At 45.9% G+C, this 24,162-nt stretch overlaps 1 protein-coding gene across 7 annotated transcripts in view; it reads left to right on the forward strand.

Moving 5' to 3' along the window:
- LOC140393873 (neuron navigator 1-like) overlaps positions 1 to 24,162 on the forward strand; it is a 970,643-nt gene that overhangs the window by 433,748 nt on the left and 512,733 nt on the right. For all 7 annotated transcript variants that reach the window (XM_072480430.1, XM_072480425.1, XM_072480424.1 and 4 more), the window contains one exon: positions 9,141 to 9,243. In XM_072480430.1, the coding sequence (XP_072336531.1) occupies positions 9,141 to 9,243 (103 nt within the window). The remainder of the gene's footprint in view (positions 1 to 9,140; positions 9,244 to 24,162) is intronic.

The raw sequence follows: 24,162 nt of genomic DNA on the forward strand, positions 1-24,162 counted from the left end.
AGCACGTGGCTTAGAGCAAGCTGGTACAGTTAGACTGAGTTACTACAGTTAGATTAGCAGAGAGTTGAACTCATTTGAGAACTGTGTTAATAGTTCAATAACCACGTTGAACTCATTTCAGAGTCTGGAGCATCCTTTTAGTTAAGACTGCATCAAGTAGCAGCCTGTGTTCTCCGAAGCAGCATAACACAACAGTGCATTTCAAATCCTTTGCGTGACAAGACTTTTCTTATGTCAACCTTGTTCTTTCCTTAAACCTGTTCTCTTGGCTATTGACCCTACAGCCTTGGATAGGTAGATTCACTTTATGTAATCTACCTAACCCTGCATGATTTTAAACACTTCCATTAAATCTGCTCCAAGGAGAAAAATCACAGCTTCTCCAGTCTATCTAAGTAACTGTTGATCCCTCATCTCTGGAACCATTCTAGTAAATCTTTCATGTCCCATGCCAAAACTTTCACATCCTTCCCAAAGTGTGATGCCCAGAATTAGACAGAGTACACTAGTCCAAACAAGCATTCTATATAGGGTCATTATGACTTCCTGGCTTTTGTACTCTGTGCCTCCATTTACAAAGCTCAGGATGCTATACGTTTTATTAATCAATTCGTTAACTTGCTTTGCACAAATAATGGGCACAAAATTTTAAACGGCCGTAAAGGTGAATCAGCCTTTAATTTCCTGCTGCAGGCCAGGGGCATGTTTCCACCTCCAGGCCCTTTTGGAATATGTGGCAGGCTGCCAATTATGTTTCATGAAGGGCAGACTGCTTGATGCCAACTGGAAGTTTCCCAGGCCCCCTGCTGACACTGACACAAGGCACAGTATGGAAGCTTCCTCCCACTGGCAGACCAGGGACCAGTGCTCTACCTACCCCTATTTTAAACCTTCCCTGCACCTCCAAACCCACCCTTTAAATGACATTTTAGTTGGTGGGGATTGGGGTGGGGAGGAGGATCTTGTGAGAAACATAGCTCCTCTTACAATCAAGCCCCTGAACTTCAATTTTATAACAAGCCGAATATGCAATATTGCATCCAACACCTTTTGCCAGTCCTTATATTAACTACATTGCTCTTATCTAACATCTCTGTCATCGCACTGGAAGCTCAGTCAAGTTTGTCAAACATGATTTGCCTTTTGTAGTGATCTCCGTATATGTTAATACATGATTAGTTAATGTGCAGTCAGTACAGTCAGATGATCACTAGATGGCAACACTAACATGAAATATATACGATGTGGAGATGCCGGCATTGGACTGGCGTGAGCACAGTAAGAAGTCTTACAACAGGTTAAAGTCCAACAGGTTTGTTTCAAACACTAGCTTTCGGAGCACTGCTCCTTCCTCAGGTGAATGAAGAGGTATGTTCCAGAAACATATATGTAGACAGATTCAAAGATGCAAGACAATGCTTAGAATGCGAGCATTTGCAGTTAATTAAGTGTTTACAGATCCAGAGATAGGGGTAACCCCAGGTTAAAGAGGTGTGAATTGTCTCAAGCCAGGACAGTTGGTAGGATTTCGCAAGCCCAGGCCAGATGGTGGGGGATGAATGTAATGCGACATGAATCCCAGGTCCCGGTTGAGGCCGCACTCATGTGTGCGGAACTTGGCTATAAGTTTCTGCTCGGTGATTCTGCGTTGTCGTGCGTCCTGAAGGCCGCTTTGGAGAACGCTTATCCGGAGATCAGAGGCTGAATGCCCTTGACTGCTGAAGTGTTCCCCGACTGGAAGGGAACATTCCTGCCTGGTGATTGTTGCGCGATGTCCGTTCATTCGTTGTCGCAGCGTCTGCATGGTCTCGCCAATGTACCACGCTTCAGGACATCCTTTCCTGCAGCGTATGAGGTAGACAACGTTGGCCGAGTCGCACGAGTATGTACCACGTACCTGGTGGGTGGTGTTCTCACGTGTAATGGTGGTATCCATGTCGATGATCTGGCACGTCTTGCAGATATTGCCATGGCAGGGTTGTGTGGTGTCGTGGTCGCTGTTCTGAAGGCTGGGTAGTTTGCTGCAAACGATGGTTTGTTTGAGGTTGCGCGGTTGTTTGAAGGCAAGATGTGGGGATGAGCTTGGCAAGATGTTCATCTTCATCGATGAGTGTTGAAGACTGCGAAGAAGATGTCATAGTTTCTCCGCTCCGGGAAAGTACTGGACGACGAAGGGTACTCTGTCAGTTGTGTCCCGTGTTGTCTTCTGAGGAGGTCGGTGCAGTTTTTTGCTGTGGCGCGTCGGAACTGTCGATCGATGAGTCGAGCGCATTATCCCGTTCGTATGAGGGCATCTTTCAGCGTCTGTAGATGTCTGTTATGCTCCCCCTCGTCTGAGCAGATCCTGTGTATACGGAGGGCTTGTCCATAGGGGATGGCTTCTTTAATGTGTTTAGGGTGGAAGCTGGAGAAGTGGAGCATCGTGAGGTTATCCGTGGGCTTGCGGTAAAGCGAAGTGCTGAGGTGACCGTCCTTGATGGAGATGAGTATGTCCAAGAATGCAACTGATTTTGGAGAGTAGTCCATGGTGAGTCTGATGGTGGGATGGAACTTATTGATGTCATCGTGTAGTCGTTTCAGTGATTCTTCGCCGTGGGTCCAAAGGAAAGAAATGTCATTGATGTATCTGGTGTATAACTTCGGTTGAAGGTCCTGTGCGGTGAGGAGGTCTTGTTCAAACTTGTGCATGAACATGTTGGCATATTGAAGTGCGAATTTGGTCCCCATGGCTGTTCCGTGCGTCTGGATGAAGAACTTGTTGTCGAAGGTGACGACGTTGTGATCCAGAATGAAGCGGATGAGTTGCAGAATTGCGTCTGGAGATTGGCAGTTGTCGGTGTTGAGTACTGAGGCTGTTGCAGCAATGCCGTCATCATGGGAGATGCTGGTGTAGAGTGCCGAGACATCCATTGTGACAAGGAATGTTCCTGGTTCAACTGGTCCATGGGTGCTGAGTTTCTGTAGGAGGTCCGTCGTGTCGCGACAGAAGCTGGGCGTACCTTGTACGATGGGTTTCAAGATGCCCTCGATATAGCCAGAGAGGTTCTCACACAGGGTTCCATTGCCTGAAACGATAGGGCGGCCTGGTGTGTTGGTCTTGTGTATTTTCGGGAGGCAGTGGAGATCTCCAATGCAGGGAGTACGTGGGATGAGAGCACATCGGGTGCTCTGAAGGTCTGGATCCAAGGTCTCGATCAGTCTGTTAAGTTGGCGGATGTGTTCCTTGGTCGGATCTGCGGGTAACTGTCTGTAGTGTTCCTGGTTGTTGAGTTGTCGGTATACTTCTTTGCAGTAGTCCGTTCTGTTCAGTATGATGGTGGCCCCTCCTTTGTCTGCTGGTTTGATGATGATGTTGCGGTTGGTCTTAAAATATATGAAATATATAAGGAGCTTCCTGCTCTTTCTTAGTTTTAGTGTGTGTGTAATGCAGCTAGAGGATAGAAGTGACCAGCTCAGAGTGTAGTGTATTTAATTGTTAATGTCATCTAATCTTAGTTAATTCTATTACTAGTCAAAGTATTAAAGTAAAAGACCTCGCCATTATATTATTTTGTTACTCAATAAATAATTTGTCATTAACTGGAAGACTTCGACTGTTTATCATCAAGTTAAGTACAACTCGGCAAGACAAATGACTAATGTATGTATATATATATATATATATATATACATAATATATATATATTACATCTCTGTAATATAACACCTTTAACAAATATTTTATTAAATTCACATTTGTCCAAGTGTCCTTTAATTGAAAATTTAAAGCACCCAATTCTTTTTTTTTCTAATTAAGGAGCAATTTAGTGCAGCCAATCGATGTACCTGCACATCTTTAGGTTGTGGGGGTTGAGGCCTATGCAGACACGGGGTCCAAGTGTCCTTTAATTGTCTTCTGGATTATTGTTCCTAAAATAAAAATCCCCACCACCAGCCTTAAGCAGATTTATCCTTTTCTGAAATAATAGTGCAATATTTACAACTCCCAGTTCTCTGGTACCACCCTGCTATTTGGGAGGATAGAGAATGAGCAGATAGAGAACAAAAATGGAAAATGCTGGACCATCTCAGCAGGTCTGACAGGATCTGTGGAGAGAGAAGTGAGCTAACATTTCGAGACTGGGTGACTCTTTATCAAAACTCTTCGGAGTCATCCAGACTCGAAACATTAGCTCCAGTCTCTCTCCACAGATGCTGTCAGACCTGCTGAGATGTCCAGCATTTTCTGTTTTTGTTTCGGATTCCAGCATCCTCAGTAATTTGCTTTTAGCAGATAGACGAGGCTGGCCAATTGAATTTTTATAGGTGTTATGCAGCAGGGATCAATAACAGTCCATCCACCTAATATCCACAGATGGCGTGTAAGATGCAGCTTTAATGAGGCACGAATGGCTGTTATTGTGAAACACAAAGGACATCGGGAATTGATCAATGAAATCCTTGGGCCAGCAAATAGCTACCTCACTTGAGAGAATTGAAAAAGTGGCATGAGTGAATTGGATCAACCAACCAGTACCAGTACCAGTTTTAAATAGATTGAGAATGGCAATATGGGTAACCTTTGACGATCGTTTCTGGCCTCTGCTCCCCACAGTGTGGAGCCTCACCCAGGGGCTAAACATCTAATTATGTCCACACATGCATTATTTTTTATTTTATCCATTATGGATGGAAAATCAAGCCCAAACGTTTGCTCTCCCAGAAAGTGAGACAGAAGAACAGGAGCACAGAAGTGTAAGATTACCATTCTGTGCCATGCATACTTTATAAGAATAAGAATATTTATTGTCACAAGTCAGTTTACATTAACACTGCAATGAAGTTACTGTGAAAAGCCCATAGCAATGAAGTTACTGTGAAAAGCCCATAGTCGCCACATTCCGGCACCTGTTCAGGTACACAGAGGGAGAATTCAAAATGTCCAAATTACCTAACAGCACGGGCGGGAGTCTACGATCCCACGGCAGGTTGGAGAATCGGCAGGAGGGGGAGGGGGGCGTGAATCCCGCCATGCCGCTCCAACGCTGGGCCGCTGATTCTCTGGTGGCCAGAGAATCAGCGGCAATGGCGGCGGCGCAATCGGCATACGCAGTCAGGCCCCCCCCCCCCCCCCGGGCGATTCTGCACGCTCGACAGCTCGAGTGCCCGCCGGCGTCATTCGCATGTGGTCCTACCCGGCGGGTCCTCGGCGTTCTGGCTGCGGGGGCCGTCCTGGGGATGGGGATCCGACTCCAGAGGGGGCTTCCACGGTGGCCAGGCCCCGCGATTGGGGGTACCGATCGGCGGGCGGGCTAATTCCAGGAGGGCCCTATGTTCCTCCACACTGGGCCCCTGTAGGTCTCCACCATGTTGCGTGGGGGCCAGCGCGGAGACGCCAACCCACGCGCATGCACGGACCCGCGCCGGTCGTGCTGGGGCCCGTATCGGCAGCTGGAGCTGCGTGAAGCACTCCAGTGCCGCGCTGGCCCTGTGGGTTGGGGGAAAGTTTCTGCTCGTCGCAGCTAGATGATGTCGTCGTAAAACGCTCCTTTCCTCTTCCTCTTCCCCCCCCCCCCCCCCACCCCCCCCCCCCCCACCCCCCACTCACTGCAGCCATGTTGTCGATAATGGCTAACCTAGTGAGGTGTATAAACGTCCTCACTTGCTGCTCAATGTTTTGAGTGCTTTGTGCTGTATTTGAATGAAGGGTTTTCTCTTAAACATTTGATATCATACACCTGCATACAGGTGTTGCCCTGTGCCTTTGGTGTCACAATATCCTCAAATATGAGAAATATTTCATTGTTGCACTTTCTCCAACAACACATTTACAGAAGCTGCAGCAAATATGGGGGTCTGACGATTCAGCACATTTGTTTGCGTTGCACTGCAGTTGACGGGAAAGGGATACAAAAGGGGGCAAAAAGCAGGTACCATTGAATTTGCCACTTAGCTAATAGTGAACTTACAAACAGTGGCATTCCTACGTCAAGTTAATCCACTGACATTATGAAGAATTTTCACCATGTCATCCGTCCTCCAGCCCAATGTTTCCGTCCCCTGCCTGGCCTGACATCCAAACTGAAAAATCCATATCATGCTCACAGCAAAAAGATGCCAACAATTCAGCATGAATTACAGTTGGTGTAGAATCCAACAGGCAAGAGACACTCACTGGATGCAAAGCAAGCGGGTTATTCAGATAACACTACAAAACTCTCATGCCCCGAAGCATCACGCTCCACCCAGGCCCTTGTTTTTATACTATGTAGTCTTACCTATTAAGGGGAAACTCCACCCCCCCCAATGAGCAGGGGAGTTAATTGGAATTGGATGTTGCACACTCCCTTACTTCCCAGGAGGTCATAACACCAGGCCCATTCCATTGATCAAATTAACACTTCCAAGGCTATTAGGATGGCTGCTAAGCAATGAGAAAAGTCAGACAGATGTAGTTGTGGTAGCCCTCCTAGATTCAAATTAAGTCCATGTATTTTCAGTTGAGAAAGTGCCTGTATCTGACTATTGCTCCAATCTTTGGCATGCTTAATGAATGCCTAAATGAATAAATACACTTGCACTTCCCCATGAACCCTACTCATTTAGACAAAAGTAGAAAATTTAAAAAGAGAAATATTGAAAAGGTTGTCATGTTAATGTTGTGACTGCTACAATGATATAAAGGCACCAATTTCTCAGAAGCGACAGTGCAAACACACTGTGGGTTCATTTATTAATTCTAGACACATGTGAACTATATACATGGACAGAAAGATTGAGGAGGAACTGCAGAGCTGTGTCTGCTGTGTTCCGCTCCAAGCCAAAGTGAAACTGAGGCTGCATCACATGACTCACTTACCTTAAAATGATGACATGCATCCCTTCAAGGTACACGACAACAATTAGTATATAAACTGAACTGCAATGATGCATGATAAATGTCCAATATTATATCCTGATCATCTCTAAATTAGAGGAGTAAAATTGGCTGAAAGTGCTTATTTCATCTATTTTTATTTGAGATACTAGGCCAGAATATTGAATACATCAACTGTCTGTCCCTCATTTACTGGGTACAAAACCATATTGGAAATGCTTTTCAAATGGCAGCTAAAACCAGTGGCATGTGCAGTGCTCATGTATAATGCTGTTTATCAACAATTAATGCATGTTATGTAATTCTTGATTATTAATTGCCTCATTAATAGTGAATTACAGTTCAGGTACTTTGTACAATTTCATCCTTTTCTTTAATTTTGCTTAAAATACAGCAGAGGACATTATTTAGTCTGTTGCCTTTAGAGAGCTACTAAATCTCCTGGGATGCTGAATCTCCATTAGTAGAAATACAATCATAAATCCGGAGAGTGTTCAGCATCAATTGTAAAAACAAATTCAGCTCCCTCGCCCTCTAATCTTTCAAAGACATGACTTCCAGAAATCTCGTCAAGTATATTGTTGTTCAAGCAAACTTTCACAAGATCATCAAAATAGGCATCATTGCTGTTATTCATTATTTTGAATCTCTGCTTGGAACGTCATGTATTCATAGTATTTAAAATCCCTCCTTAAGTAGCCTCCTTTTTTTTGAAGAATATGAAAATTAAACTGGTTTCTAATCGTGACATTTTGTCTTTATCCCTGTCGTGTAATGTATCATCTGATTTAATTGTTATAATACATGCAAGAAATATTTCTCGATGACATTTTACCATCCGTACACAACATTTGACTGCACTCCATATCGCACAACCAGCTCCAGGGATCTCGCTGACTGGGGTTACAAGTAATTGTTTGCAGCACTCTAGTGGGGGGTGGAATTTAAGTGGGGTAAAGTGATGTCAGTTTCTCCTCCCTTGAGTTTCATGCTGTGTTCCTGCCAGAGATCAGATTGGTAACAACCCAAGCTAAATTGATGTGGCAGGCAGCCTTTGGCTTCAACCTTCCCAACCATCTGGCACGGAGTGGAGACCTTGGCACCTTTGGCTACTAGTCTGATTTACTCCCATATTTACAGCGTGTTTCTCAGTGTGAATATTGTGAAGCAAAATCATGAACCACTCCTTAATTTATATACACAGAGAATAAAGCTGAAACTTAGGAACATAGGAATTAGGAGCAGAAGTAGGCAATTCAACCCTTTGAGCCTACTCCGCCATTGAATCTGATCTCTTGCCTCAAATCCACCTCCCTACTAGTTCCCCATATCCCTTTTGCCCATTTTTAAAAGTCAGAAATATATCTATCTCCCTCTTGAAACCATTTAATGATTCGGACTCCACCGGAGTATGGGGTAGGGGATTCCACAAATTCATCATCCTCTGTGAGAAATAGTGCCTCCTCATCTCAGTTTTAAATCTACCAGCCTGTAACCTTCGGTTTTCTTTTGTGTTTTTTGTTAAAATCTACTGAAATTTCCAAAATATTTGATAGTTTGAATTTAATGTGGCGGCATTAACTCATTTAAATGCTCATTTAAAATGGAACTCATTTTGAATTGCTGTTTATTGTATCAATTCTGTTCCATTCAGTCTTGACTTTTAATTACAAGTTTCTTTTCAGACATGGGGAGTGTGAAGTTGTTGTTGTTTCACTTCCCACACATAGTGGCGCACAAGGCAGAATTTCATCTGTTCTCACAATAGGTTTTTACCTGTAATTTGTCGCTAGCCATCAACAAAGGTTTCTAACTTGACATGCGCCTTCCACACCAAGCAAGGCTGACCAGGAGTCTCTCCCACTCCTAACACCTACCGTCGGTGTGTTGGAAGAATTTTTCAGCTCGATACTCAACCTGTTGGCTGTGACATGAACACATGTTCCTTGGCCATCAAGCGTTGGGGTGGGATTCGAACCCGGAGCTTCTGGCTCAGAGGCAGGGACGTTACCCATGTCGCCACAAGACTTCCTCAGGACATGAAGTGGGGGGGGGGCAGAAATTTGGTCAGCTTATGTCCACCTTTTGAAAGGTTTATTGTTTCTTTTTCACCAATACCTCAATGAAATACCTTATTTGCTTTCTTGTATACACCTGAAATGCATTAGCCAGAAATAAATGATAATGTTTGGTTAATCTTGACCAATTGCAGAAGTATTGAAAAGCAAGGAAGCAAGTGAATAAATTTGTGTATTCATTTCATTTTTCTTCTTTCGATTAAAAGATCCAGAGACACAGAGAAAAAGAACTGTTCAGAATATTGTAGATCTTCGCCAGAACCTGGAAGACACCATGTCTAGCCTGAGGGGATCTCAGATAACCCATAGGTATGCGTTAAATTTGTATAAACAAATATGTTATCAAAAAAAAAAATTGTGATGTGTGTGTCGCTGTCTGCTTGTACTTATTTTTGACTTCCAAGGTTAGTAACGCTTACAAATTGGTACTATATTACCAAAGGGTCTAGCTAAATATTTCCCAAAGTTCCTTTTCAGATATTTCAATCCCAAATCATGCATGTCCACGTACTAGATGATGAGAGACCAAGGCATATTTTATTTCCTTTATAAAGAAATATTTTTATTGAACATTTTTTAATGAATACAGACAATAAACTAAAAGAAAACACATCCTCAAACAAAGACCACCCCCCCCCCCCAAACAGCTGACGGTGATTGGCTCTTTATAAAACATAATGAAAGGACACCATCTTTTATAAAACCCCTCAATTGCGCCCCTTAATGCATACTAATGGACAGCACGGTAGCATAGGGTTAGCACAGCTGCTTCAAGCCTCCAGGGTCCCAGTTTTGATTCGTGGCTTTGGTCATTGTGCGGAGTCTGCATATTCTCCCCATGTTTGCGTGGGTTTCCTCCGGGTGCTCCAATTTCCTCCCACAGTCCAAAGATGTGCAGGTTAGGTAGATTGGCTATGATAAATTGCTCTTAGTGTCCAAAAAAAAAGGTTAGCTGTAGCTTAGCTGGGGTTACTGGGTTACGGGGACAGGGTGGGCTGGTGTAGGGTGCTCTTTCCAAGGGCCAGTGCAGAGTTGATGGGCCTTCTTTTGCACTGTACATTCTATCTAATTCCATCCCCGATTCCTCCCCCCCCACTTGACCTTGGGATGCAGTATCCTCTGCCATTTTCCTCCTGTAAATTCCTGAGGCGTTCCCATCCTCCATCCCCGTGAGCGACAAAACCCTCTGCAACAATGAGACAGGTGGCACTACCAGAAACAATGAGAAGACCTTCCTCACAAAGTCCCTCACCTGCAGATACCAAAAGTCCTCTGACTGCGAAAGGTCAAACTTCCTGATAACTCCTCTAGACTTGCGAATCGCCCCTCCAGGTACAAGTCCCCCAAAACCTTCCACCCCCTTATTCTCCCAGCCTCAACCTGGCATCCAATCTTGCTGGCTCAAACATGTGGTTCTGAAAGATCGACGCCAGATTTCACATCCTACCTAATTTTAAATGCTGCCGGAATAGCTGCCATATTTTCAACATTGCGACCACCACCGGGTTACCCGAAAACTTCCCTGGAGAGAATGCAAGCAGGGCAGTCGCTAGCATCCGCAACCACGACCCCCTACATTAACCCGATTCCAACCTCACCCAAATTTCCTCCTGGTCCCCATAACAGCCCAACACCTTCTCCACATTCGCAACCCAATAATAAAAGATCAGGCTTGGCAACGAGCCCCAGATTGCCAGTCCTTCTGCAGGGCTGTGCGCCGAATCCTAGAAACCTTACCTACCCAAATACAGGACAAAATCAGCCCCTCTACTACCACAAAAAACGCTTTTGGCAAAAACAAACGGCAAGCATTGGAATAGGAACAGATACCGTGGAAGAATGTTCACCTTTACAACCTGCACTCAGCCTGCCAAGGACAGAGGGAGGCTATGCCAACTCTGTAGATCAGCCTGAACCCTACCCACCAGACTTGTATAGTTTAATTTTTGAGGCAGAGCCCAATCCCGCATTACCTGCACCCGTATGTACTGAGTGGGGAGGACAATTACGGTCAGAATGAAACTCAAGCGAGAGGCTAAACGGTGGTTAGCACTGCTGCCTCACAGTGCCAGGGACCCGGGTCCATTTCCAACCTTGGATGACTGTGTGGAGTTTGCACTTCCTCCCCGTGTCTGCGTGGGTTACCTCCGGGTGCTCTGGTTTCCTCCCACAACTTGGCTTGTTCTGCTACATCTTACAATATTACCTCATGGCAACACTGCTACATCATACCTCCCTAACCTAGTAGACTATCTTTCACACCTAAGCAGGATGCAACAAGGTGGGATCTTCATTAGTTCAAACAAAGGACTGTCGACTGAAATAGCTGGAGTGTATGTTTAACCTCCATACACCACAAGCCAGTTCCTTTATTATTTACCAATGATATTATCAAGTTTTGCTTTCTCCAGCAGCCTCACTGGACACGTAAAGCTGTCATTTTTAGTGAACAAACTTAAGGTTTTTGTCATATGGAAGATATTTATTTTGCTAACATTCAATTACCAACATCAGTGGCTAAGAAGCCCCATTCCACTTCATGCATGTTGACAGCTTTACTGACTGATTCAGGCCAGTTTGTGGCAAAATCATTGCATGTGGAATGCGCTAAATAACTATGGAGGTGAAGTGATTTAAAATGACTATTATTCACTAAATCTCTTTGTGCCTGCATTCAGAAGGAATGTACATGAGCATCACAAACATTAAATCATTCGCAGTCTGAATGATTGCGGTATCCTTTTGCTGTCATGCACTGTCAACTGCCGAAAGCTTCTTGTAACAGCATCACATGCCATAATTTCTTTGCAGAAGCAATAAAAAGTGATCTTTCAGCTTGTAAACTTTTTTCTCAATGTTATTGCATATTAATCTGCATGCAGAATGCTTTTATACAGAAGTAGGCTGTGCTCATGTTGTAATAAATGGATTTGCATGTGAGAGATGTTCTCCTGCTGTCTTACATTGATTTGGTCTGTGCGAGGATAATTGGTGTCTGGTTTGTTGGTCATGGGAACTGGCTTTGTGTGAGGCTTTGGGAGTAAGTTGCCTGGGCTCCAATATGACTAAATCTGTGCCATTCCCCATTAATTTCCAAACACAAATTGATCAACCCATTGATTAAAAAAGCTAGGTAGATACTTAAATATATTAAATTATTATATTTTGGGCTGTTCGTTGTGTGCTGGTCAATCTCAGTAGCCTTTGGCTAGACTGCGTTGCAGGGTAAGGAGGGAAACATTGTTCCAATTCATTCAACGATCATTGTCACAACTCGCATATAGAGAATTGTGGAAACGAGCATTAGAATACAACAGACCCCTGTGCAACTGTTCTCATAGTCATAGAGCCATTGGGTATTACAGCACAGAAAGAAGCCCTTTGGCCCATCGTGTCTGCGCCGGCCACCAAGCGCCTGTCTATTTCAGCTCTAGGTCCACAGCCTTGTAAGCTATGGCATTTCAAGTGGTCATCTAAATGCTTCTCAAATGTTGTGAGAGTTCCCACCTCTACCACCCTTTCAGGCAGTGAGATCCAGATTCCAACTACCTTCTGGGTGAAAAGCTTTTTCCTCAAATCCCCTAAAAGATGTCTTGCTCATTACCTTAAATCTATGCCCTGTGGTTATTCACCCTCAACAAAGGAAGAAAGTTTACTCCTATCTACCCTATCTATATCCTTCTATCTAAAAATCTAGAGCCATAACGACTAAATGTCTTCACTGTATGAAACAAAAGAGAAAAAGGATAGGCAGCAAAAAAGAGAAAGAACGTATACAGAGACCAAACCTCTCTGTGTCATGATGTATTTATTTACTCAGATTAGGATCAATCGGCTAATAAATTCTTCAAGCAAAATTAAAATGTTATTTCACTTCACCAAATGGCTTTCAGCACATTTTTATTTGCTAGATGTAACTAACGTCTTATATTTTAGTCATAAAGTCAAATGAGGCACATCAAACCAAACACATTGGGTGAGAAATTGCAATCATTTGTGCTCATTTATGACGTGCACTTAAAGTTCCAAAATGACAATCACAGGCACATTTTTGGGGTGCATTACATCGGATACTATATTGGTCAGGGCATGCACGCGTAGTGAGCAGCCATTGGAGATACGCAAAAAGACCGAACATGACGTCAGTTGATATATGCAACACAGCTTTGACACCAGCGGTGCTATTTTGGAGCTCAATGCTCCAGCAAATGCCCTCTCTAAACTTCACACAGCTGAACATGTGTTCAGCAGTCAGCAGGACCCACCGCCAGCACTATTTAAAAGGATCATCAACCTCATACAGCTTTGCCGCTGTTTGATTTATTTTTTCTGGACGTTGCTTCAATTCTCCAAGTGTTTGATGCTTTCCATTGATGTTTAAAGTTGCAAAAGTCAACAAGAATTGATGTGGCGGATGATGGAGCATGCGCTGACTTCAAGGCTTCTGAACAAACCAGTTGTTCTCAGACATACATAAATTAGTGGGCATTCCTTTGGGAATCAAGTATAACTTGGATAATGGACAGAGTGTATACAGGGCAAGATAAGCTGTTGAAGATAGAGGAGGAGGCAGAGAGGAGGGCTCTTAGCAGGAGGTCATATTGCTCAAGATATGCTGGGAGCAAGTCTTCTCCTGGAGTCTCAGCAAAAAATAATATAAGAGACATCTGTGCTTCAGTAAGGACATTTCATAGAATCTGAGATCCTTTTGTTGTCGAGATTGCTTAAGGGGGGTCAGTTGGGGGCCATCTGCATTTAATTTTTTCCTTGCCAGATGTGGAACAAGCATGCAGCTTTGCTAAGATTCCTGTCTCCCAGTGATGCAGGGTACAAGTGGCTGCATGCAGATCACTTTCCAGGTGCTGCATGTCAACTCTTAGTAAGTAAGTAAAGTTGCCATAGTCCCAGATGACCGTAGGCTGATTTTTCCCTTTTGAGGGGGAGAGCTGACTGGTGGTGATGAAACCTGAGGATCACCACATCTCAGGCGAGGTGCAAGGTTGAAATGTCACGGCCTTCATGAATAATCTTCATAAATAACCTTCACGAATAATAGAGTTATGTCAACTCTATTCTTACTTGAAGCAAAAGGTATTTCACTGTCTCACTGGCCAGCTGGTGTGTGACCCCAGGCAGTGAGTCATGACGGTCAATGTCTAATATACTGGCAGCAGACAGGATGCCGAGTACATTTTGTGGCAGTCCACTGAGTCAACTGCATTTGAACCAACTAAAGAGTGGTTCCAGGAAAACAAGAGCTATTTGCTACCCACATGGCTGATGGGTCTGTTGGACATTCCACAGTGTGTCCTCTTCACCACTGTCTCCTTGCTCTTACGCCACTGCCCGTCCAGGTTCACTTCCTGTCTATCTGGAGTACTGTGTATAATTTTAGTCTCCTTACTGAAGGAGGCATATATTTGCATTGGATCAGTTCAGAGAAGGTTTATAGGCTGATTTCTGGCAAGAAGGGGTTGTACTCTGAGGGAAGGTTGAGCAGGTTGGGTCTGTACTCATTAGAGTTTGGAAGAATGAGAGGTGATCTTATTGAAATATAGAAGATTCTGAGGGGACTTGACGGGACAATTTCTGAGAGGCTATTTCTCCTCGTGGAGGAATCTAGAACTGGGGGGACACAATTTCAGAATAGGGGTCACTCATGTAAGATGGAGGTGAGAAGAAAAGCAGTGGAGACTTGATCATTGAATACATTCAATGGAATTAAAGATTATAGGGGACCAGCATGAAGGTAGAGTTAAGACCACAATAGAACAACCATGATCTTAATGAGAGGCGAAACAGGTTTGCTTCTGCTCCAAATTCTTATCTTTTTATGTTCAATAATGGCCAGCACCATCTCCTCCATGGGGTTGGGAAACCCAGATTCACTCCTGGTCCCCGTGAGGGTGTATGGAGCACATGAATATGAGACATAAATACTGATAGTTAGAGATTGTTTGTAGGCAAATATTTTTCAGGCTAAACGAATGCTCCTAGTGGAGTTCCCTGGGTCAGTGGAGTTTGGGCCCTTGCTTTTCCTGATGTATATTAATCACCTGGACCCTGGTATGCAAGGCACAAGTTCAAAGTTTGCGGATGTCACAAAACTTGGAAGCATTGTGCACCGCGAGGTGGATACTGTAGAACTTCAAAACGACTTAGACAAGTTGGTGGAATGGACAGACAGGTGGCACATGAAGTTCAATTTGGAGAAGCATGAAGTGATTCATTTTGATCGGAAGGACCTGGTAAGATGGCATTAAAGATATTAGGGTGACACGGTGGTACAGTGGTTAGCGCTGCTGCCTCACAGCACCAGGGTCCTGGGTTCAATTCTAGCCTTGGGTGACTGTCTGTGTGGAGTTTTTAGGTTCTCCCCATGTCTCTGGATGTTCCGGTTTCCTCCCACTGTCCAAAGATGTGTAGGTTAGGTTTATTGACCATGCTAAATTGTCCCTTTGTGTTCAAAAGGTTAGGTTGTATTACAGGGATAGGGTGGGGTGTGCACCTAGGTAGAGTGCTCTTTCAGAGGGTTGGTGCAGACTTGTTGGGCTGAATGGCATCCTTCTGCATTGTAATGATTCGATGATTCTACGATGGCCCGAATGCTGTCCTTCTGTGCCGTAACAGTTCTGTGATTAAAAATGAGAGGGAGTGACATCCCCTGGTGGAACAATGTAATAAACATTCTGAGATATGTACCTGAATGCGAACACAATGGGTGCTGTGGCACACAATTGGCCAGGTGTTTCCCAGGGCTTGAAGCTTACTCAGAGGGCAAGCCTGGGGGCCTCCAATCCCCTGTGGGACGCCCATGAGCACCGTTCCATCTGGTCCCCATTTGTGAGGACCAGCACTGAATGGCGCTCCCTCGAGATCTCCAAGGCTTGGGAGTTAGATCCCACTCCTTGGTCAGATCTCCGGAATGCATATTATAGTGCAGATTTGCCAGACAGTAATCCCGCCCGCAATGGCGGGATTCACATCGCAATGTCTTTCGAGGTCGCGTTAGATCTCATGAGGCATGGTAAGTCGGGTAGATTCTGGAAGTGAGATCTCCCGGCATCTACCAGTCACTTTGCACTGCGCTGATTTTCGGGCACAATGCAACCAGAGAACAGAGAGAGAGAAAAGAGAGAGAGAGAGAGAACAGAGAAAAATACAGCACAGAACAGGCCCTTCGGCCCACGATGTTGTGCCGAACCTTTGTCCTAGATTAATCATAGATTATCATTGAATTTACAGTGCAGAAGGAGGCCATTCGGCCCTTCGAGTCTGCACCGGCTCTTGGAAAGAGCACCATACCCAAACTCAACACCTCCACCCAACACCAAGGGCAATTTGGACATTAAGGGCAATTTATCATTGGCCAATTCACCTAACCCGCACATCTTTGGACTGTGGGAGGAAACCGGAGCACCCGGAGGAAACCCACGCAGACACGGGGAGGACGTGCAGACTCCGCACAGACAATGACCCAAGCCGGAATCGAACTTGGGACCATGGAGCTGTGAAGCAATTGCGCTATCCACAATGCTACCGTGCTGCCCTTAAGAACAAATAAATCTACACTATATAATTTTACCGTCATCCATGTGCCTATCCAATAGCTGCTTGAAGGTCCCTAATGTTTCCGACTCAACTACTTCCACAGGCAGTGCATTCCATGCCCCCACTACTCTCTGGGTAAAGAACCTACCTCTGATATCCCTCCTATATCTTCCACCTTTCACCTTAAATTTATGTCCCCTTGTAATGGTGTGTTCCACCCGGGGAAAAAGTCCCTGACTGTCTACCCTATCTATTCCCCTGATCATCTTATAAACCTCTATCAAGTCGCCCCTCATCCTTCTCCGCTCTAATGAGAAAAGGCCTAGCACCCTCAACCTTTCCTCGTAAGACCTACTCTCCATTCCAGGCAACATCCTGGTAAATCTTCTTTGCACCTTTTCCAGAGTTTCCACATCCTTCCTAAAATGAGGCGACCAGAACTGTACACAGTACTCCAAATGTGGCCTTACCAAAGTTTTGTACAGCTGCATCATCACCTCACGGCTCTTAAATTCAATCCCTCTGTTAATGAACGCGAGCACACCATAGGCCTTCTTCACAGCTCTATCCACTTGAGTGGCAACTTTCAAAGATGTATGAACATAGACCCCAAGATCTCTCTGCTCCTCCACATTGCCAAGAACTCTACCGTTAACCCTATATTCCGCATTCATATTTGTCCTTCCAAAATGGACAACCTCACACTTTTCAGGGTTAAACTCCATCTGCCACTTCTCAGCCCAGCTCTGCATCCTATCTATGTCTCTTTGCAGCCGACAACAGCCCTCCTTACTATCCACAACTCCACCAATCTTCACATCGTCTGCAAATTTACTGACCCACCCTTCAACTCCCTCATCCAAGTCATTAATGAAAATCACAAACAGCAGAGGACCCAGAACTGATCCCTGCGGTACGCCACTGGTAACTGGGATCCAGGCTGAATATTTGCATCCACCACCACTCTCTGACTTCTATCGGTTAGCCAGTTCGTTATCCAACTGGCCAAATTTCCCACTATCCCATGCCTCCTTACTTTCTGCATAAGCCTACCATGGGGAACTTTATCAAATGCCTTACTAAAATCCATGTACACTACATCCACTGCTTTACCTTCATCCACATGCTTGGTCACCTCCTCAAAGAATTCAATAAGATTTGTAAGGCAAGACCTACCCCTCACAAATCCGTGCTGACTATCCCTAATCAAGCAGTGTCTTTCCAGATGCTCAGAAATCCTATCCTTCAGTACCCTTTCCATTACTTTGCCTACCACCGAAGTAAGACTAACTGGCCTGTAATTCCCAGGGTTATCCCTAGTTCCTTTTTTGAACAGGGGCACGACATTCGCCACTCTCCAATCCCCTGGTACCACCCCTGTTGACAGTGAGGACGAAAAGATCATTGCCAACGGCTCTGCAATTTCATCTCTTGCTTCCCATAGAATCCTTGGATATATCCCGTCAGGCCCGGGGGACTTGTCTATCCTCAAGTTTTTCAAAATGCCCAACACATCTTCCTTCCTGACAAGTATTTCCTCGAGCTTACCAATCTGTTTCACACTGTCCTCTCCAACAGTATCGCCCCTCTCATTTGTAAATACAGAAGAAAAATACTCATTCAAGGCCTCTCCTATCTCTTCAGACTCAATACACAATCTCCCGCTACTGTCCTTGATCGGACCTACCCTCGCTCTAGTCATTCTCATATTTCTCACATATGTGTAAAAGGCCTTGGGGTTTTCCTTGATCCTACCCGCCAAAGATTGTTCATGCCCTCTCTTCGCTCTCCTAATCCCTTTCTTCAGTTCCCTCCTGGCTATCTTGTATCCCTCCAATGCCCTGTCTGAACCTTGTTTCCTCAGCCTTACATAAGTCACCTTTTTCCCCTTAACAAGACATTCAACCTCTCTTGTCAACCATGGTTCCCTCACTCGACCATCTCTTCCCTGCCTGACAGGGACATACATATCAAGGACACGTAGCACCTGTTCCTTGAACAAGTTCCACATTTCACTTGTGTCCTTCCCTGCCAGCCTATGTTCCCAACTTATGCACTTCAATTCTTGTCTGACAACATCGTATTTACCCTTCCCCCAATTGTAAACCTTGCCCTGTTGCACGTACCTATCCCTCTCCATTACTAAAGTGAAAGTCACAGAATTGTGGTCACTATCTCCAAAATGCTCCTCCACTAACAAATCTATCACTTCCCCGGTAGATCTCGGCCTCTAACTAAGCCAAAATGTCATTTCCGGGGTTCCAAATATGCCCCAGGCCCCACAGAGTACAGCAGCTATGGGAGGCCTGGAGCATACCAGTGGACATGACATGCTCCCTCTACAGAACCATCCATCCACAAAAGTAGCCACGGTATGGACTTGAGTGTATATGTGCATAAATCATTCAAGGTGGCAGGACAGCTTGATAGAGCATTTAATGAAGTATTTGTATCTCAGGCTTTATTGAAGGAGCATGGTGTACACAAGCAAGTTATGTTGAACTTGTATAGGACATTAGTTCAGCCTCAGCTGGAGTATAATTCCAGTTCTGGGTGCTACATTTTAGGAAGGATGAAAGAGTGCAGAAAGATGACGATAGTGATTCCAGGAATGAGAAACTTCAGTTATGAAGATATATTGGAGAAGTTGGGATTGTTTCCCTTGGACAAAAGAAGGACAAGAGCAGATTCGCTCAAGATTTTCAAAATTAATAGGGGTCTGGACAGGGGAAGTACGGAGAAACAATGGGCTGGATTCCCCGCCCTCCGCCACCGGTAGAAGAGCTCCCAATATGGCGGAATATCGATTTGGGATAACCACATGTCAGAGAATTGGTGAATTTTATGAGTGTGTCCATGATAGTTTTAGGCAGTAAAATCCCCGAGAGCCAACAAAGGGCATGCCACAATCGATTTAGTAATGAGTCATGAGCCACATTTAGTTAACCTAACATTTATCTTAGAGCAATCAAAATATGATCGAGTTCAACGTCATGTCTGAAAGAAGGAAATCCAAATTCCATACGTCAATCTGAAGAAAGAGGGAAACCAGGGAATTATGCACCAGTTCGCCTAATATCTGTTAATGGGAAATTACTGGAGTCTGTAATTAAAGGTAGGGTGACTGAATATCTTTTAAAACTTTCAGCTGATCAGACTGTGCCAGCATGGATCTGCAAAGCCTGGATCATGACTAACGATTCCCATTTTGTTTTTTGAAGAGGTGACTAAAGTATGGAACTTGGAAATGCCTGGAGATGTTATTTATATGGACTTCTGGAATACATTTGTCGAAGTCCCTGATTAAAAGATAAAGTTGAAACTCGTGAATTGAAGGCAGGTTATTGACCTGGTTCAAAAATAAAAATAATGGCTGGGCAGCAAGACAGAAAGAATAAGGATAATGGACAAGTACCCTCATTGGCAGGATGTGACTCACAATGATCTATACTGTCACCTAAACTGCGGACTGTATTTATCAAAACGATAGGATAAAAAGATATACATCTGAATTTGCCAATGACATAAAAATAGGTGTCATTGTAAGCAGCATAGATGGAAACATAAAATTACAAGTGCATTAATAGATTAAGTGTAAAACTGTGCCAAATGGATTTTTTGAAGGCCAATATGAGATCATCCTTGAGGTCATTTGATTGCCGTACTTTGGACCGAAAAAGTAAAGACAGCGAAGTATCTAAATGGTGAAAAGTTTTTTTTTTTTAAGTGAAAAAGACTCGGGGGTCCAGGTACATAGGTCATTAAAGGCGAAGATTCTTTGATCCGTGTAGGCCCTGCCACTGCAGTCAGCGAAAATGAAGAATTTGACGTTCGGCCGAAACTCCATACACTGCAGCAGGACCAGAGAGTCCTCGCGGTGGGCGAGATCGGAGAACTCCAGCCAAAACCTAGGCGCAAGTACAGAAATTAATCATGAAGGCTAATGGAATGCTAGCCTTTATATCAAGAGTACAAGTGGATAGAAGTCACACTACAGCCATACAAAGCCTTTGTTGCACCACACCTGCAGTATTGTGAGTAGTTCTGGACACTTTAACTTCGGAGTGACATATCGGCCTTCAAGGGAGTTCAACACTGATTTATCAGTGGAGCGATTCAACGGGAAATAAAATCTATGTCCGGTTTTGGGTGCGTTTTGCGGGATGTTTCTCAGTGGCTTCAGCGCCGAGGGACCCCCCCTCTATTCAACGGCACTTTGCTGTTTTTTCTGGCCTGGCGGAGTTTCTCTCCACTGTGGCCACACTTGAGTCATTTCCTGGCAGTGCCAAGATACCAAGTTGACAGTGCCAGGGTGCTAGGCTGGCAGTGTCAACATGCCCAGCTTCCAGAGGGAGTCCCAGGGTGCCACCCTGCCCTGTCCTCGACCACCCGTGGTATCTAATGGCTTTGGCGACCCCCCTCAGCTGCCATTATGACTGAGCCTAATGGCTCATTTGAATATGTAGATCTGAATCACACCTAGTGAGGCAAGACGTGGTTAAATCCCGTGAGGTGTTTCGAATGTCACAAATCTCACAGGAGGCCTCATGCGAGATTCAACAGCCTCGTCCTGCCACCAATTCGGGCGCGAACCAGCCACTGATTCACGGCCCAGAATTATACAAAGACTAAAGGAGATTGGATTACACAAATTAGGTAGCATTTCCTGTGAGTCAGAAAATAAATGATGTTTTCAAGATAGTAAGGAGTACAGACAGAGAAAAACAATTTCTGTTGGTTGGTTGTTGAGTCCAAAAATCATTTACCAATTAGAGCCAGACCTTTCGAGAGTGAAATTAGAAAACACTTCTGTTGGGCGGCATGGTGGCGCAGTGATTAGCACTGCTGCCTCACGGCGCCGAGGACCCAGGTTCGATCCCAGCCCCGGGTGACTGTCAGTGTGGAGTTTGCACATTCTCCCCGTATCTGCTTGGATCTCATCCCCACAACCCAAAGATGTGCAGGTAGGTGGCTTCGCATTGCTAAATTGGCCTTAATTGGAATAATTTATAAAAACACTTCTATACTATAATCATAGTGTGGAACTCTGTCCTGTGAATGGCAATTGATACTTGATTAATTACTAACTTTAATTATGAGATTGATAATTTTAGTTAACCAAAGATAGTTAAGGGATACATGACAAAGACAAGTTGAAGATCAGCCATTGTATAGCAGGATAAGCTCAAGAGGCTAAAGTAATGGTTGCAGCACTCAACAGTCCAACGCTTATGGTGATTACTGTGGTAATCTTTGTGCAAGAGGTACCCTCAATAATGATGCTAAGAGATTAAACTGTAAAGAAGGCTTTATTAGGCTAATAACTATGCTACAGATTTGGACGAGAGCTGACTGCTGTACAGACCATGAGGCAGGCCTTTATGTATGGCTCCCAGATGGTGGAGCCAGAGGCGGAGTCCCCAGGGTTCCAAGCCTGGTCTTAAAGGGGACATCACCTTACATGATGATAAGGCAGTAACCGTTCATCACATTCACCCCCTGTTTAAAAAGGAGTCCGGCGGGGGTGAAGTGCCATCATAGGTCCATCCGTCTCGGCGGCCGGATCGTCCTCCTCGATCTCCTCGGTTCGGGCGGTGGTGCGGCGGGCACGGACGTCCCGGTTGAGGGCACATCCGGGAGCACAGCGGTCGGAGCTTCGGTCCGGGTCGGGGCAGAGGAACTAGGCAGGGCCGGGGGTAGCGGAGCCGGCGCCGGCGGGGTGTGTAAAGGAGGGGGCCCACTGTAGGAGCTCACCAACGGGTGGTAGGGCCGGAAGGGGGTGTGTTGTAGGGGGCGACGGGTCCTGCAGGGGAGCGGTGCGGGAAGGGGCGTCTGTGGTGGAGGATCCAGCGGGCGCCAGATCCGGGAGGGAAACCGTATCTTGCCTGCCGTCGGAGTACTCTACGTAGGCGTAACTGGGGTTGGCGTGGAGCAGTCGGACCTTTTCAACTAGGGGGTCCGTTTTATGGCTCCTCGCGTGCCTCCGGAGAAGAACAGGTCCCGGAGCCGTCAGCCAAGGTGGAAGCGAGACCCCGGAGGTAGACTTCCTGGGGAAGAGAAACAATCGCTCATGAGGGGTCTCATTTGTGGCCGTGCAGAGAAGTTACCTAATGGAGTGTAGGGCATCGGGTAGGACCTCCTGCCAACGGGTGGTTGGGAGATTTCTCGACCGCAGGGCCAGAAGGACAGCCTTCCACACGGTCGCGTTCTCCCTCTCCACCTGCCCGTTTCCCCGTGGGTTATAGCTGGTCGTTCTGCTCGAGGCGATGCCTTTGCTGAGAAGATACTGACGCAGTTCATCGCTCATGAACGATGTACCCCGGTCGTTGTGGATATAAGCAGGGAAACCGAACAGGGTGAAGATGCTGTGCAGTGCCTTAATCACCGTGGCTGAGGTCATGTCGGTGCAGGGAATGGCGAATGGGAAACGGGAGAACTCATCGATCACGGTGAGGAAATAGGCATAACGGTTGGTGGACGGGAGGGGCCCCTTGAAGTCCACGCTCAGTCGCTCAAAGGGGCCCGAGGCCTTCACAAGCCGAACCTTGTCTGGCCGATAGAAGTGCGGTTTGCACTCCGCACAGACCTGGCAGGCCCTGACCATGGCCTTGACCTCCTTGGTTGAGTAAGGTAGGTTGCAGGACTTGATGAAATGGACGAGCCGGGTAACCCCCGGGTGGCAGAGGTCATTGTGGATGGCTTGCAGGCGGTCCTCCTGCGCGTTGGCGCATGTGCCGCGGGACAGGGCATCTGGGGGCTCGTTGAGCTCCCCTGGACGATACTTGATATCGCACGAGTAGGTGGAGAGTTCGATCCTCCACCTCAAAATTTTATCGTTTTTTATTTTGCCCCGTTGCGTGTTATCAAACATATAGGCGACCGACCGTTGGTCGGTGACGAGGGTAAACCTCCTACCGGCGAGGTAGTGTCTCCAGCGCCGCACAGCCTCCACAATGGCTTGTGCCTCCTTTTCGACTGCAGAGTGTCGAATCTCGGAGGCGGTGAGGGTTCGGGAGAAGAACGCTACTGGTCTGCCTCCTTGATTGAGGGTAGCAGCCAGGGCGATGTCTGATGCATCGCTCTCTACCTGGAAAGGGATGGTTTCGTCCACCGCGTGCTTGGCGGCCTTGATGATGTCGGCCTTGATGCGGTTGAAGGCCAATTGAGCCTCAGCCGAGAGGGGAAAAGTGGTGGTCTTTAGGAGTGGGCGGGCTTTGTCCGCATACTTGGGGACCCACTGGGCGTAATAGGAGAAAAGCCCCAAGCACCGTTTGAGGGCCTTGAGGCTGCGGGGAGAGGGAGTTCCTTAAGGGGGCGCAGGCGGTCGGGGTCGGGACCTAGGACCCCGTCTTCCATGACATAGCCGAGGATGGCCAGCCGGGTGGTGTGGAAAACGCATTTGCCCTCGTTATAGGTCAGGTTAAGGGCTCGGGCGGTCTGGAGGAACTTTTTGAGGTTAGCGTCATGGTCCTGCTGATCATGGCCGCAGATGGTGACATTGTCCAAGTACGGGTATGTAGCCCGCAAACCGTACTGGTCCACCATTAGGTCCATCGCCCTTTGAAAGACGGAGACCCCATTTGTGACACCAAAGGGGACCCTGAGGAAGTGGAAGAGCCGGCCGGCTGCTTCGAAGGCAGTATAGGGGCGGTCTTTTGGTCGGATGGGGAGTTGGTG

The sequence above is a fragment of the Scyliorhinus torazame genome, chromosome 17, assembly GCF_047496885.1.
Source record: "Scyliorhinus torazame isolate Kashiwa2021f chromosome 17, sScyTor2.1, whole genome shotgun sequence".
Classification (NCBI taxonomy): domain Eukaryota; kingdom Metazoa; phylum Chordata; class Chondrichthyes; order Carcharhiniformes; family Scyliorhinidae; genus Scyliorhinus; species Scyliorhinus torazame.